Source organism: Kogia breviceps, chromosome 1 (genome assembly GCF_026419965.1).
Source record: "Kogia breviceps isolate mKogBre1 chromosome 1, mKogBre1 haplotype 1, whole genome shotgun sequence".
NCBI classification, from domain to species: domain Eukaryota; kingdom Metazoa; phylum Chordata; class Mammalia; order Artiodactyla; family Physeteridae; genus Kogia; species Kogia breviceps.
Genome location: NC_081310.1, coordinates 4,515,992 through 4,531,152, shown reverse-complemented (window position 1 = coordinate 4,531,152; position 15,161 = coordinate 4,515,992). Strand labels below are relative to the sequence as shown.

The following is a 15,161-nucleotide window of genomic DNA, read 5'->3' as shown; positions in this document are numbered from 1 at the left end:
GAGAAGAACGTAAAAAGCAAGGAACACATTTTAAAATTATTTTAAAGCCAAAACATATATATACATACGTACACACATACTGGCCATAAGCAGACAGAGAAGCACATTATTAAGATGATACTGGAGGAAAAAAGACATCAGGAGGGGGGCTTCCGGGGGGCTTCCGGGGGGCTTCCGGGGGGCTTCCCGGGGGCTTCCCTGGTGGCATAGTGGTTAAGAATCCGCCTGCCAATGCGGGGGACACGGGTTCGAGCCCCGGTCCAGGAAGATCCCACGTGCCGCGGAGCAGCTAAGCCCGTGCGCCACAACTACCGAGCCTGCGCTCTGGAGCTCATGCTCCGCAACAGGAGAGGCCACCACAAGGAGAAGGTCGCGCACCGCAACGAAGAGCAGCCCCCGCTCGCCGCAACTAGAGAAAGCCCGCGCGCAGCAACGAAGACCCAACGCAGCCAAAAATAAATTTAAAAAAAAAGACATTAGGAGAAAAGCTAGCTAATTTAGATGGAAATGAAAGGCCAGGAGAAAGCCAAGGAAATTCACGAGCACTGAAAATCACTAGAAGTAGCAAAACTCTCAATCAACCTTAAAAAGGCAAACATACAGAGACATGCGGGGAGGAACCGCGCAGGGAGGCACAGATTCTCTCACGCAGCCGAGAGAAAAACAACAAAGACCTTTTAAGTGCTGAAGCGCAATTAATTAAGATTTTGAGTTTTTTATGTTTGTTTTGTTATGCTTTGGTATTTAAAGTGTATATTAAAAACTACACACCAAGAAAACAGTAGGAAAAAATAGCAGGATCTGTTCACAGTTTACTTACAAACAAAAAACCTTTTCGCAAACAGCCTCATCTCGAAAGTAACTATTTGGAAGAAGGGCGACTCCCCGTGACAGCCAAAGCCGGGTGCGGGAGCACGGCGACGGCCATCACAACCTGCTCTCCTTCCCCAGGGACAGGAAAACACACCGTTGCACGCAGAGCCACGAAGACAGATATAAAACCGGCTTCCACGTTTCCCCCTTTCGTTACTACGAAAGTCAGATGAAAATACCCTTATAAACACTACTCTCAGGGGCAAACTGAAAACAGGATTTGTCTCCTGGAGACTATTAAACACAAAAATGTCCTCTCAATTACTCCAGAACCGGAGTGAAACTGTAACACAGTTGTAACCCGGACGCACCACCAGTTTGCTGGAGACTTCGTTCACTGCTAAACGAGATAAGGACGACAGCGGGGCTCTGGCAAACCTGGAACTCATATAATATTCTCTGGGGCCTTTTTTTCCCTCTCTTTATAACATATATTATGACAATTTAACATATTAAACCTTCATGTTAGATTAGAGGAAATATCCAATGAATTAAATACATTTATCGACTTATTTGTATGGGTTTAAGAGTTAAATTTGTTTACATACTTTAATTTTTTAAGCTGATTTTTAAAATTCTCTGAAAAAGCCCATTCTTTCCCAAGCTTATTCCCAAACTAATTAACTCACTTGAATACAGATAAATAAAAATTTTAATTTGAAGTCAGAGTTGGGTTTTTTTTCTCTAGTTCTTTAGGCTTGTGATGAGTTTTAGTTAATCGGAGCAATTTGTGTCTTTCCTTTTCATGTAATGGTAAAACCATTAACCTCGTCCTTGGTGTGACACTTGAAAGCCTCAGTATAAGATACACAGTATTTTAAATGACTCTATCTTATAATAAGGTCTTTCCAATGTTTTAATAATTAAATATGCTTTACACTGAATGTGCTGTCCTATAGCATGCTGTGGCCTCCCGTGAACGGTACAATCACTCTTCAGCGTACATACTGCATTTTCTACACAGGCTCATAATAGAAAATAGAAAATCGTTTTCCAATAGCATTACACATAGCATGAAAATGAGTTTTTAAAACAGTGTTGACAATCCTAATTTAAATCAAATAGGCCATAATGATATTTCTTTACCAAGATGAGAGTGGAGAGTGAGCTTCTATATCAAATTTCAAGAGTTCCTCATTGCGCTGTGTATCACGTTTATATGGCAGAGACCATGCTCTAGCGCTTGGGGCATAAATCTGAGGGTCAGCTTCTATGAACTAAAGCTCTAGACACACCATTAACAGCATACTTTCTGGGGCTTTATCCTCTTATCTAACATAGGGGTATAAGTATATTGACCTGTCTCAGAGTATATTATTTTTTACAGTCTAATAAGTTAAAATTATTTTAAAATAGTTAAGCAATACAGGTCAAAACTTGTTTTCCTAGTAATGAATATTCTAATGCATGTTACTTTTTCAGACGTCAATTCTAACCTGCTTTCTTCTAGAAGAGTTAGTTCATAATTGTTTGAACTTAATAGTCACATAAAGACAGATTTCCTGTATCTCATTATAACTCTACTTAGCTTAATTTTCCCACAAGTGAGGCATCCTATTTATTTTTGAAATAGTAACAATTTCCAAATTACTTTTTAAAATGTTAATGATGATAAAAATTTAAATGAGCACTAATACCTTAGAAAGACAACATTTTAAATTATTATGTAATTGAAACTAAATTAGCAATGTATATATTTGCAATGGAGCGGGTCTCAGTAATGCATTTTCTTCAGTTAAAATGAAACCACTTGAGATTTCAAATGTTATATTTAATACAACTGGCTCTTTCTGCCCCCACTTAAACACACACCACCATAACACTACCTGCAATCGATACTGTTACATAGCCCTCAAATTTACTTTTTTATTTCAAAACACTCAAAATGCATATGTTTGAAGGTACCTATATTTGGCATAGCCACTAAAAAAAAAATAAAAATCACAATGTATTCGCAGACAAAAACTACAAAAGTATATTTTAATGCTTTTCAAAGTTATTCCATGTAATAATCAATATCGTTAAAATCACTCCCAATAAAATGTGCTTTTCTTTTAATGATCCAGATCTAAAGTGAAATGATGAAATCGAAAAACAACTGTTCTTGTCAGAAGACAGGAAGAGAGTTTTTTCCCCTTCCCTTAAGGAAAACAAAGGATTCCTGAAAGCTCTGGCCTGATTTATTTTTCCAATTTTAAATACCTTAAGAGTAGCGGAACTGCTACTGGCATGGTAGTATTTCTAACAGTCAATAAATCTAAAATATTATGTGTGAATATTGGAATGAAGCCATTAAGAAGATTACAGCGTGCAACACAGCAGAGGGTCCACAGGAAAAAAGAGCTAGTAATTCAGGACAACTGTGACCACTGACCTCGGAACAGCCAAGACCACTGGTCAAGCTGACACGATAATAAAGTGCACATGCACAGAAAGTCATCTAGCCTGTAAGCATAATTTTAATGTTTTGGTGAATGATTTTAAAATGCCCCCATTTAAATATCAGTTAATTTATTAAATTACCAAACAATACCAACTGTAATATTTTTCAGGCTTCAAGTATATTTTGTTAATTCAAGTCACAAAAAAATTCAGTATGATCATTTGTGATTTTTAACACGTCTCGTTTAAAACATTTACAATTATAGCAAGTATGATGTGATACTTTATCGTATTTCCTACTATAAGAGATAGCTTTGGAAAACTGATGAAAAAGCTAAATTTATTAGAGCCGGGTTAAACAAACAATAACCTGAAACATTTTTAGAAAATGACTCTAACTTTAAAACATCTCATACTTTCAGTAGAGAGTCCTAGCTCCACCTCAGGACTATTTCAGTTTATTCATTCTTCAAATTTGTCTAAGTCTGCGCTCCTTAATTCCGAGCATATATTTAGTTATATCTACATTACCCTGCAGAGTTCTTTTTTATGAATTTTTTTTTTTTTTTACTATTTCAGTTATGTTCAGTTAACTGTTGCTTATAAATAAACAATGAGATGGTCCCTCTTGTCATTTTATATATTTAGGCTTTTACATTTCATGAATATTGTTTAACTTCCTCACATATTTAAATAAAATGTTTCAGTATCAAACTAATTCTACTAGGAAAGTAGAGGTTCCCAATTTAAAAAGAATCACTCATCAAAAAATTACTATTAAAGATTGTTCTTCTCGAAGAAATAATCTGCTATCACTGGAGCTGACTATAAAAATTGTAATGTAACACAAAAAAAGCTGATTTCTTTTTCTTTTTTCTTTCTCTTTCTTATTCTTCCTCATCTTTAAAAAAATAAACAATCCTTTCTTCTTAGGGAATTAATAGTAGGAACTACATGCACATAAGGAAAACATTCTTAAAAGTTGGGACTTTATTTTCATAATTATGTCCCTATCCAGTGAAGAATACTTTGATGGATTTCTAAATGAACAACTCTAATCCTTTCTAGCAGCTTCTGCAAAATCTTTATAATGAGGCAATCGAGTTATAATGAGCTCAAAAGATAATATAATTCTTCACTGGCCTGGGTTTGGATTTGTTCATACATAGCACAAATTTTACTACAGTTAGATAAAGTAGCTCGATTTGATTTGCTTCAAGGTCAGCAAATATTTTAGGTTATTTATGGGCATAAATAATCTGATTTTGACTTTAAAGTCACATTTTCCCTATCACTAGCCATAAAAGCAATCAAGGCTAGTATTACTGTATTTTCTGAGTTTGAGATTTTTTTTATTCTTTTTTTTTTTTTTCAAGCTCCCTAACAGTGATTTCAAAGTACTTGCAGTATTACAGAAAAAAAATATATTTTAAAGGTTTTTTATTCCCAAATTTTAATATAGGTGAATAAACAATGGATTTTTTTTTTAAAGGGGAGTTATTTTAACTTAGAACTATGTTATAAAGATATTTTAAAACAGCCATTAGAATATATACAGAAACAGTACAATCTGCATTTTTACCCTGTTCTAAGGAATACGAAGGCCAGAAAATTTACTTTGGAGACTATTTAACACAAAATACAGAATACATCCTATTATAATCTGCAGACCCACACATGCACACACACACAAACCTCTGCAAGATCAAAGAGCAGAAGAGAGCTGGCACTTAATTTATCAGCCTTTACAGACAAAAGACAGTTTTCGTCATTTCAAAAGGATCAGATGTCTTTTATGACAAACTGGGTTTGCAGTTTAATTTACAAATAGAATTCTAAGTAAGCAGTCTTTGCTCTGCCAGAGCAAATGACAAACAGTGTAGGTTTTCATTCTTGCAGCCCTCAGCAGGATAGAAAGGATTAAAATAAAACTGAAATAATTTAGAGAAAACAAATAAATGTTTCAGAAAGTTGAGGGAGATCAAAGCCAGAATTTTCTGACCCCAACTGTACAAGCATTTCTTATTATATTGACCAGTGCCATCAGATCATTAATTAAAAGGAAAAGCGCTGGCAGGTGGCAGGGAAGCAAAAGCCGATAATTGGCCCCCTTCTTCTTCTGGCCTTCAAAAACTCTCTCATTCTTTTGCAAGACATGCCACTAGGCAGACAGAAATGCCTACTTTGTAATATAATGATTAAGATGAGATGAAGAGACTTATGTTTAAAGAAACTCTGCCTAATGAATACATCTAGGTTTTTTAATTACGATCCTACTTTTACAATAAGGAATATGATATTGCATCTGACATCTCCTCAACTGCCAAAAGGTAAAAAATACGAAAGACAGACTCTGCATTGACTCCTCTCACACCGCATGCTCATATTCAGCCCCTTTATTTCAGACAGAAAAATGGGAAAGTAACTCTTGGTGATTCAAGGGTCCAGGAGAAAACATATATATGTTTGTTCACCACAAAATACCCTCCAGACTTACCACGTCACTCGGTAGGCCGCTCAAGTCATTAAATGGTGATTCTAAAGTGTTTGTGTCCACATTTAACATAACCACATCCTCCAATGATTTATTTTTCACTCTCTGTTTAAAAAACACAATTATAAACAAACATCTTAGTATATTTTCCTTCCAAAGCTATAATGAGCTTAGTTATGTAGAGAAAATTATCTTAATGCATTATCCTTAGGAAAAGAAAAAAGGAAAATTCTACATCATAAAAGAATATAAACAATTTTGCCTTATGAGAAAGTCTGCCTAAACCATTCAAAAAGAAAGAGTAAAAATGCTTAAAATAGCATGTTTATTCATCTAAATATATTAATAGTTTGGAGACACTGAATGTAATTTAACTACCAAAGAGATACCACAACAAATACAAAATAGGCATGGCTATATTAAACTGTTAAAATGTATATCCTTTAAATTTTACCAATTGAATTTCAATCCTATGATACAGCAAAGTGTGGCCAGTTCTACAGCTATTTTTAGCATAAATCATGCTGCGGGGTTAACACAAAACAATAAATATGACTACTAAGTAGTAAAGTAAGTTTTAAATTAATAAATATTTTCTCTATATCTCCATATAAATTTGGTATAAGCTGATGATGACAAGTGAAATTGAGTAAGAAAAAATGACAGAGAGCAGTAAAATGGAATTTATTGTTAGTAATGTTTATCCCATGAATTTAATATAAAGGATCAAATTTAATAGCCTATCAGATTAACTATTTGACTTGTCATATTTGTTTGAAAGCTTAGTCAAATGGTCAAATTATCTCAATATATGCACAAATGATAGTAAATTAGAATTTATTAAATTTTTATCCTTAAAGAAAATATTTATAGTTTATTTTTCTTATGTAAATATGTCTACTTAAACAAATCATATAATTCTATTAGTCTTATCTAGATGATAGCAAATAATATTTCCTAATGAAAATAAGTAAGGTGTGCATTAATGAAATACATCCATCAACCCAGAATTCCCTAACTGCATAGGTCAGCTAGCAATTGGTCAATTACTTTCAGTGTAGTAGTTTTAAAAGTGACATTCTAGAATAATAGCCATTTTTTCAGATTATTTAAATACCTTAATATTAAATTGGCCAAACCAATTTTTTAAGTTAGCCAAGACTGGAATTTCTGTGATCCACTTAGAATTTCAAATCTCTGCGTATCAGGTAGAATGTTAAATTTGCTAGGAAACTGGTAGTCTAGAGTAGGGAATTTTTATGTGTTAGGATAACCAGTGTCTATGTGGAATATGCATTCTCAAGGGGGCACGTGATTCTAAAACTCTATCCTGTAAAAGACATTATAATTATTCTAAAGTAAGACTCAGAAAATGGCCATTTCTAAGAAAGTAACTTATAACAGTGATACTATTGTCAAAACATTTATAAACTCATTTCCTTTCCATGTGCATACATATATGTAAAAAAGGTTTACATATATAAATATGTGGTTATCTACAAATCAACTATAGCATAACTACAAAAATAACCTATGAGCAAAGACTATATTTATATTAATGGCATTTGTATGCAAAAAGTATATCATAATTTTGATTCCCATCTTCAATTCTAAGTTGCTCTTTTAACAGAAAATGTAAAGATAATCCAGAAACCTGATGTATTATTCAGGGAATGAAATGAGTTCATCTAAATAGCACAGAGTAGGGCTTCCCTGGTGGCGCAGCGGTTGGGAGTCCGCCTGCCGATGCAGGGGACGCGGGTTCGTGCCCCGGTCCGGGAGGATCCCACGTGCCGCGGAGCGGCTGGGCCCGTGGGCCATGGCCGCTGGGCCTGCACGTCCGGAGCCTGTGCTCCGCGACGGGAGAGGCCGCGGCGGTGAGAGGCCCGCGTACCACACAAAAAATAAATAAATAAATAAATAAATAGCACAGAGTAATGGTTATGTGACCCCAAAATGTTTGTAATGACGCTAACACTAAACTCTGAATAGCTGAGTCACTTCACTGTGTACCTGAAACAATCACAACTTTGTTATACCCCAATATAAAATAAAAAGTTTTTTTTAAAAAAATCTCTGAATAAAGGAAATTAGCATTAGTATGAAATGTATACCTTTTTCAAAGTTTCTCTTAGTTTTAAGAAGTCTGATAATAGCTGAATATTAAAATTTGTTAACAGGAACACTCATTAAGAATGGAAAATGTATTCATTTCAATTAATCAACAGACTGGGCCTCTCTAAAACAAGAACAATTCTACATAAGCGAAAAAGTGGGGAGAAGATAGCATGTAATTTAAATCTTCTTAAAAAAATTCTTATCAATGTATTTTCTCTGTTATTTCCCTCCAAATCAGGCTTTAGCCATTTTTTTCTAAACAGGAGTGGAAAGTCATACGGCATATAAAACGGCCCCACTTTCTCTGTTCCAGATTTTTACCTCTCATAAAATTCATCAAAACTTGTTTGGATGGGTAAAGAGTAAGAAAATGTGAAAAAACAATGTGCTTTTTCTTCAAAAATAAGAAAATAATAGTAGGACACAGACAAAGTCTTATTGAAAACAACAGCAGACGCTGAGCCGGCGAGACTCCCGGCATCGTCGCCACGCCATCCTCCTTCCAGGTGAGGCCAGCACACCTGCACACGGAGGGAGGAAGGGACAGGGTGGAAGCAGCCGCACGACACTGTGAAACCGGGTCAACACTTTACCTAGACTCCTTGGTGTATTAAAACAAATACTGTAACTCTCACATTTGTAGCCTGCACTGATTTATTCCCAATCACTTACAGGCCTTGGTCTGCTTTGACTTCATCCCTAAAGTCTAGTTTTCAGGGAGAACAAAATGCCCTTGCCCTTTATTTCAGAAGCAAATTTACATTTTAAAAAGAGATGTCTAGTCATCTTTTACTTATGATCACATAAAAATAATTTTTAAAAAAGATTTAGAAAAACATTAATTTCATGTCTTTGAACAATTATGTTTAAAAGTCTTTGTAAAACTGATAAAAAGTGTTGAAACTGTCTTGACTGAGAGAGAAGAGACTATTTTGATTCTTCCTCCACAAAAAATTAGTTGTATTTGCAGCCAAACAAATGTGAAAAATTATGCAGTTCTGTCTCATATATAAAATATGTAAATATATATTTGTTTTAATTATAATACCATTTATATAAAATAAAAAAGCACAAAAGATCAGAATTTTAGTGAAAAAAAATCTGTGTAATAATGTCATCATAAAAATGGAAACGTAGGATCTGTATCACCTGGTAAAAGATTAAGAAGAAAGTCACTAAATGGTACCCAACTGGTTTAAAGACATTCTTTTTTTTTTTTTTTTTTTTTTTTTTTGCGGTATGCGGGCCTCTCACTGCTGTGGCCTCTCCTGTTGCGGAGCACAGGCTCCGGACGCGCAGGCCTAGCGGCCATGGCTCACGGGCTTAGTTGCTCTGCGGCATGTGGGATCTTCCCGGACCGGGGCACGAACCCGTGTCTCCTGCATCGGCAGGCGGACTCTCAACCAATGCGCCACCAGGGAAGCCCTAAAGACATTCTTAAAGTTCCTATTATAGTTTCTCATTCACTATTAAACCAAACAAAATTGACTATTAAGACAGTTTGATAAGTCCAGAGTATAAAAGGTACAGAGATTTCAGCCGATCTAATCATGGCTTTACACGGTCTCATTTAATAACAGCCAATTTAAAGTTAGAAAGGACTGCTTCTCCAAGACAACACTCTAAAGAGTAAAAAATTCTTAAATTTGCTCCTTTAAAAAAGGACTGATTTTCTCTACAGGCGTACAGTAAACATGTGATAAACTGAATTGAATATTTAAAGCATGTACTCCTTTCTACAATATTTTGGAAAAGCTGAATCATTTGTTGGAAAAGTTGGTCTAGAATCATTATGTAAAAATAATAACAACAACATCAACAGGTACAATCAACCACTTTAAATATTTTTCATCTGTATAAATAAATGTATTATAAAAACTACGTATTCTATTAGGTACATTACATAAGAAGAGATACGTGCACTAACATCAAAATCAAATTTGATGACTGTTTTTGAAACCATACCAACCAACCATGGTTAGATTTTGCAAAAAGTCAAACTACTGATGAATAAAATGCCAGTCATGTATTCCATACTCTAGTAACAGATTAAATACCTATTTATTCATGTTTTATCTTATACAATTTGTCCTTCCACTGCAAGTACCTTGGGCTGTAAGAAGTTGTTTTCTAAAAATTGACAAAATATAGAGTCATAATGTTATCCAACCCAGACTTCAAAATTAAAAAGGAATTAAACCTACTAAAAATCCATTAAAATGTATTCTTTATTAATGGTTAAAGCACGACTCTCTCCACAAAGGATGCTCAGGAATTTTAAAATAATCACCAGGCTCTTCCTTGATCGGCAAAGTGAGGACAGATGGTATACACAGTGACAAGAGCTAATCAGAAAACCAAACCTAACTCATTAAAGTTGCTTATTAGAAACTGGGTTAAAGTACAATATGAACAACCAGCAAGAAAAGAAATATATCTGAACAAATCAGCCGGCATAATGATGCCACGCAACTGACCCGTCTTTTGTTTACTTTTTTAGGAATCTTATAAGAAGTCCTCTCTGGAAATCCCGCTGACTTCAAGTTCAAGGTGTTTAAGGCTCAAGGTTTTTCACTACAGTGATAACATGTGACAAAAGTCATTTTCGAATGACAGTGCAAAAAAAAAAAAAAAAAAAAAACCTACATTTTAAGTCCCAACAGGACTGAAATTAAACTTTTACAAAGCTATATTCTAATTTAAAAGCTCATGATTCGTGTATTAAAACACATTTTGAAAAACGGTGATACACTGAATTATAGTGAAGTTTGCAAAATAAAAACACTTTCCCTTTATGACTCATAATTACATAAATTCTCACTCTCAAAATACAGAAATATTTCTTCTGAAAGAGAAATAGATACGAAAGATCTCAAGTTCCATAAAGAAAGTGGTTCATCAAAGACTAGGGTTTTCAGTATTTCAAACTTACCATATGACGTCAACCAAATAGAACCTACTCTCCATGGGTCTCATACCACTGCAGATGGTCAGTTTGCATACTGATTAAAAGAAAATTATTTTAACACTACCTTTTTGAAAATGATCATGTAAGTACACTCTAAATATGCAACTAGTCACTTCTTTGTACTATTCAGCTGATATGCTTTCAAAACACAACTGTTTTAAATTAATTCATAAAAATAATAGTTATCACCGTCTCATGTCTGAAAGATACTCACCTCTATGAGGCTGGAGTGTATTCCGATCAGGTATGGCATAGGGGCACTAAATTAAAAATATATATGTATGTGTTCATATAGTTCATTAAAACTGAAACAATAATATCAGTAATTCAGAATGCTTTAAAAAATACATTTATTAAATGTATAGTTCTAACATAGTACATCATAGGTATTTAAAATTATTCAGTATAGGAAACTCAGATATAATCTTAGAGGCCACTAATATATTCAAATTAAGGTTGATTTATATAAAACCACAAAATCATTTATAGTTATAAGTTGTAATGTTTAAAAAACAAGAATATTAGGGTCTAGACCGTAGTCTGAGATGAATCTTTTCTGTGTACTTCCCATCAAATATATCCTAAATAATCATCAAATTTATTCACATTTCTTTGTACATTTTTTTATTCAGTTAGATTCTTGTTTGATTTTCTTAATACATATTCATTGTTTCACACCTACTATTTAGTCACCCAAATTTTTGAGTCAGTCACAATATATTTACTGTGAGACCTACTATGTGCCAGGCACGGTTTGGGAACTAGAGGTGCAAAGATTAATAATTTCCTCCCCCACTGTTACCATTCTATTTCTGTGCTATCTTTCCACTCATGTATCTTGTCTATTATTTAAAACCTCTGTACATTCTTATTTATCCCACTTTTAATTGTAGCAATAATATAATTTTAATAAATTTTAAAATATTAAGGTAAGTTTAAGAATGCTATTGATTAATTCAACCCAATATGTGGAGCATACTCAGCAGCCGGTGCCTGGCACAGGGGTTAGGGCACAATACTAAACAATGCAGACAGAATACACTCCCTTCTGGAGCTTATACTCTAGCAGAGAATACAGATATTACATAGTTTTTGTAATACACAAAATCAGACTTACCAGCAATTTCAAAAATATTTCTCATGAAATATAGGGCGGAAATTATTCAACTTGACATTTCAAAATTAAAATATTATTTAACAAGAAAACATGAAAACGAACAATGTCTACAAATGTGGTAGAAGATATGCAAATAAATAGCTATTTAAAAATAAAACATTTTTGGCATTTCTTTTATATACATCTTTGTGTTATATTTAATGCAAACCTTTTCTGTTAATGAAAACAGATAATCTTCTTTTTCAAAGAATTTGCATAATTTTCCAAACATCCCTGTCATTATTAGGACAGAGCTGTCCAAACTCCTGCATGTCCACTTTGCTACTGAGAACCAGTTACAGATAAAAGAGGCACCTTGGTAGATCCACAGTTTTCAAAGTAACCTTAAACAGTTCCTAATTTATTTAAGGATGGCTAGCCACTAACTTCTATATCCGGAATTCACAAAAAATAAAAACGGTTCAAGTTCTTATTCCAATCCTTATTAGCCTGTTCCTTAAGTCGTATTGTCCTAGATTCTAATTCCCAGTTGTCTTTGTCTTCTATAGCTTTGTTCCTTCCTATTTTTTAAAAAATTTTTATGCAGTAGACCATCTGGAATTGATCTGATATTCTGGATATTTCATTTGACTGAAAGTTGAGAACTATTTATAGGCCTTGATATCCCTAAGACCTAACAGATTTTCTGCCTTCGAAAGGAAACAGAAGGAGTAAATGTGGACTGTTCCACTTTTGCTTAAGTAAAAGAAGCCTAGTTGCTTCCCCAGTTCAAGTTCTCATCTCTGGAATTCCCTCTGGGGCTCCCATGGCTGGGCTCCGGCAACTTTCACAAAACAGGGTGGGCAACTCCCAAGATCTCAAATATGTCAAGCCTTCTCCACACCCAAAATAGTACAAATTTATTAAAGTTACTGTGCGATTTTCCCATTCGCCCCAGGCTAGGTTATCTGACCAACAAGATTCATAATATAGAAAGATTCATAATATCTCAAACCTCAAAGCACGTTTTAATACAATGAGTGTTAATCAAAACACTGAAGACTTCTAAAAATAATTATTACATCCATTTTACATATATTGAACGTACACTGAGTGGATCAGATTTCAAAAAATCAGAGCCAAAAGTAATAACTACCAATTGAAGTCCTATGAAATACATCTAAGATAACACTTTGAAAACTTCATGAAAGCTAGTTATCTCTTGAAACATAAACAATAAATTTACAGAAATTGTTAAACTAGAATAAAAATCCAATAAAGAACTCCTAGGCAGAACTTAATAATAAAGTAACCCAAAACTTTTTCTATGGGATCACTGGGTATCTCGACGTGTTTTTACCTCACTAATTTCTACAAAATCTAAAATATGAACATGTTAGACTGCAAACATTATTAACTAGAGCATACTTTCCTAAAATAAATATGTTTTTTCAGAACATAGATTTAACTGAATAGTTATTTCATTGTCATGAAACTGGATTGTATACATCCTAATATTAAGTCAGCCGAGTCTCATGAAAAGTAATTTTGCTACCCTAGCTGAAAACTCCTAATGAGACAGAGTGTTAATAAGTCAGGAAGAGATCCTTGGCAACACAGATGTTTTATCAGCTATGTGCAGAACTATCCTAGATCTTTCTGTCAATGGAATTATTTTGCAAAGATAAGATACAGAAGGCTCTATTATGACTGCTGCTTCTTTTTGGTAGCAACTAATCTTTGTTGAAAAATAATTACTACGTAATAGCTTTTTTTCTTTTTAGGTTTTCTCATGGAGGCCACCCATGGGGTAAGGCTGTAACAGCACTCTATTAACTTAGGGTAGTCTAAACGACATAATTTTCCATTTATGTTTTTAAAACACTGTTCTCTTAGAAGCTAAATCTTCTCCTTTCATAGAATGAAGAATCAGATAGATTGCCTAAAGAAAAAGGTAACGACCACTGTCGAACAAATAAATGATTATACTTTTACTGGTACTGGAATCATCCTACCTCGGAGGCGTTTAAGGGCTCAGGTGAAGGGTGTCTGACAACACCACTTCAGACTTGCTATATTAAAGTCCTTTCCCTTTGCCGTTTTGCTTTGTTTTGCTTTGTGTTTTCAGTATCAATACCTAACACGAGATCCATCCTCTTAGCAAATTTTTAGGTCTACAATAGAGTATTGGTTAAGTAAAGGCACAATGTTATACAGATCTCTAAAACCTAATCATCTTGAATAACTGAAACTTTGTACCTGTTAAATAGAAACTCCCCATTCCCCCCTTAGACAGGTAGATTAAGGGGAAAGCAAAGATGGCGTCGCTCCTTCCCAGCAGCCGTCCCTACCCTAGCAGACTGGTGGGCACTTCCTCCTAGGTGTTCCGCTCGGCTTTCTTCTATGTGCCTCAGACCTCAACCCTATAGCGTCACGGTATTCCTCTGTGCTCATCGTGTGCGCGTGTGTACACGTGCACAAACGTGGGAATTTCTTCCTATCTGGGGATCCAAGAGGGCAGAAGCTGCGTCCTATTCATTACATTACGTACTCGCGGCCTGGCAAACACGTTTACTAAATGTCTGGTGTACGAATGGATGAATGAACGAGCCGACAAATTAGCAAGCCTGCGTCAGCGGACCAAGATGCGCTATTCATCCACGGTCACAAGATGGCACCGTGGCCCTCCAAGTCTATGCCACCCCACAGACACACTCCCGGGAGCCCGGACTGCCTCAGGACTGGGAAAGTCCAATCACCTTGAAGAGCTGGCAAAATACACATCTATGTCTATCACATCTTCCTGGTGCTACTTTTGGAGTGGAATATAAAATTTTCTTTACTCAAAAACCATGAGATTGAGGGGATAATCTAATATTTTTGTCCCTTTTGCATACAGGATCATTTGCAAAGATGTAAAGGGAAGAAAACCACTTTCCCTAGGGAACAGTTTAGTCCATGGAATTTTCTGACAAGGAAAGCGAGCTGGAGTCATAGACAGCTGTTTTCGGGGGGTGGGGGGGAGTATATGATACTGCCCACTTCCTATGTTAGAAGCTGAACCTATCACTGTGACCTGAAGGCTCAGGAGCTCTCAGATAACTCCTTGCTTGACTATCACTGCTCTGGTCTCCGGGCCACGGAAATGCCTGGCATGGCAGCTGTTAGAACTTGTCCTAAAGGGGCTATTTCAAAGGTTAGAAACTAGTAAGACCGAAATATGAAACAAG

The 15,161-nt window shown here is 35.1% G+C and overlaps 1 protein-coding gene across 8 annotated transcripts in view; it reads right to left on the bottom strand.

Moving 5' to 3' along the window:
- The window catches only part of DENND1B (DENN domain containing 1B), a 258,787-nt gene that overhangs the window by 99,832 nt on the left and 143,794 nt on the right, over positions 1-15,161 (bottom strand). For all 8 annotated transcript variants that reach the window (XM_059055774.2, XM_059055749.2, XM_067027477.1 and 5 more), the window contains 2 exons: positions 11,050-11,095; positions 5,753-5,854 (listed from right to left, as the gene is read on the bottom strand). In XM_059055774.2, the coding sequence (XP_058911757.1) occupies positions 5,753-5,854; positions 11,050-11,095 (148 nt within the window). The remainder of the gene's footprint in view (positions 1-5,752; positions 5,855-11,049; positions 11,096-15,161) is intronic.